Source organism: Nerophis lumbriciformis, linkage group LG39 (genome assembly GCF_033978685.3).
Source record: "Nerophis lumbriciformis linkage group LG39, RoL_Nlum_v2.1, whole genome shotgun sequence".
Taxonomy (NCBI): Eukaryota; Metazoa; Chordata; class Actinopteri; order Syngnathiformes; family Syngnathidae; genus Nerophis; species Nerophis lumbriciformis.
In genome coordinates, this window is record NC_084586.2 from 12,902,501 (window position 1) to 12,903,818 (window position 1,318).

Consider the following 1,318-nt stretch of genomic DNA (forward strand, 5'->3'; position numbering starts at 1 on the left):
CCCTGTTCGGCACTCAGCATCAAGGGTTGGAATTGGGGGTTAAATCACCAAAAATGACTCTCGGGCGCAGCCACTGCTGCTGCTCACTGCTCCCCTCACCTCCCAGGGGGTGATCAAGGGAATGGGTCAAATGCAGAGGACACATTTCACCACACCTAGTGTGTGTGTGACAATCATTGGTACTTTAACTTTAACTTTATGTATCGAATATCGAGTTTAAGCAAAAATATATCGAGATATACTTTTTCGTCCATATCACCCAGCTCTAGTGTGAGGTCATGTTGAATAGAAGGAAACCAACCGAGGAGTTTTAGTGTTAAAATATAAAAAAGGTGAACACAAAAGCATGCATATCCTACCTTGGATTACTCAGGGCTAACCTTAGAACTCAGGTTGCAGAATCACACAAAAGCGAAATTAATTGAGATCATCACCTTAAAGGTTAAACGTTGTGTTACGATGTAAAGATTGAGGGGGAAAAAAGAAAAATAACCGTTCAAAATGTCGTTTGGTTTAATTAAATGTTACATAATAGGACACAGCAGGCTACTTGTGTGATAAATGGAAGGACCTGAATATCAACTAAGGACAGTAAAAGGTTAAGGTTGTTGGGACATTTCACCTAATAATGTAAATTTAACACAAAAGAGTATAAATATATATATATATATATATATATATATATGTATATATATTTTAAAGCTCTTTATGGAGCATGAATAGTTTATGGACGCTGCATTAGAACTAAGCAGGGTCGTGAAGGTCACCATTTACCGTGACCGCCTTTAAAAACCAAAGAGACATTTTGGAGCTTACCTGCGGGACGTAGGCCGTCGTGGCAGAAGAGCCGGCCAGCTTCTGTGTGATGCCGCTGAACTTGTAGTACATTTTGGGCTTGCTTTATTTCGGCCGAAGGGTGAGCGGACACACGACGCGCAGCCAAAACCACCCGGAAGAGGTCCTCTTGCTCCGAGTGGCGAGGGAAAGTGACGTCATAGTCAGCTGACACTGCTCTGCCTTTTCATTGGTGGACCAAGAGAGCCCAATCAGTGTCGTGAAAACAAGTAAAAAAAATGTTTTAAAACATGCTAATGATGTAAAAAAAAAAAAATGTGAAAAGGAATTTTACCTTTGCAACCTCCTTATACTATGGGGCAGGGCCGACATCCGGGCAACTGAGCTACATACGGGTTCTTCGAGCCATAGCAACCTGACTGGCGTTGAAAACAAACCGTCACCATTACTCTTTAACCTGTCGACCTGCGCTGATTAAACCCGTCATTCTGCCTCCAAAATGCCAAAAAACTGTGTTGTTTTT

At 41.8% G+C, this 1,318-nt stretch overlaps 1 protein-coding gene across 1 annotated transcript in view; it reads right to left on the bottom strand.

Moving 5' to 3' along the window:
- cox7a2l (cytochrome c oxidase subunit 7A2 like) overlaps window positions 1-984 on the bottom strand; it is a 13,666-nt gene extending 12,682 nt beyond the window's left edge. The window contains exon 1 of the mRNA XM_061931925.2: window positions 817-984. Coding sequence (XP_061787909.1) covers window positions 817-888 — 72 coding nt within the window. The 5' untranslated portion in view covers window positions 889-984. The remainder of the gene's footprint in view (window positions 1-816) is intronic.
- Window positions 985-1,318: the final 334 nt, after the last annotated feature.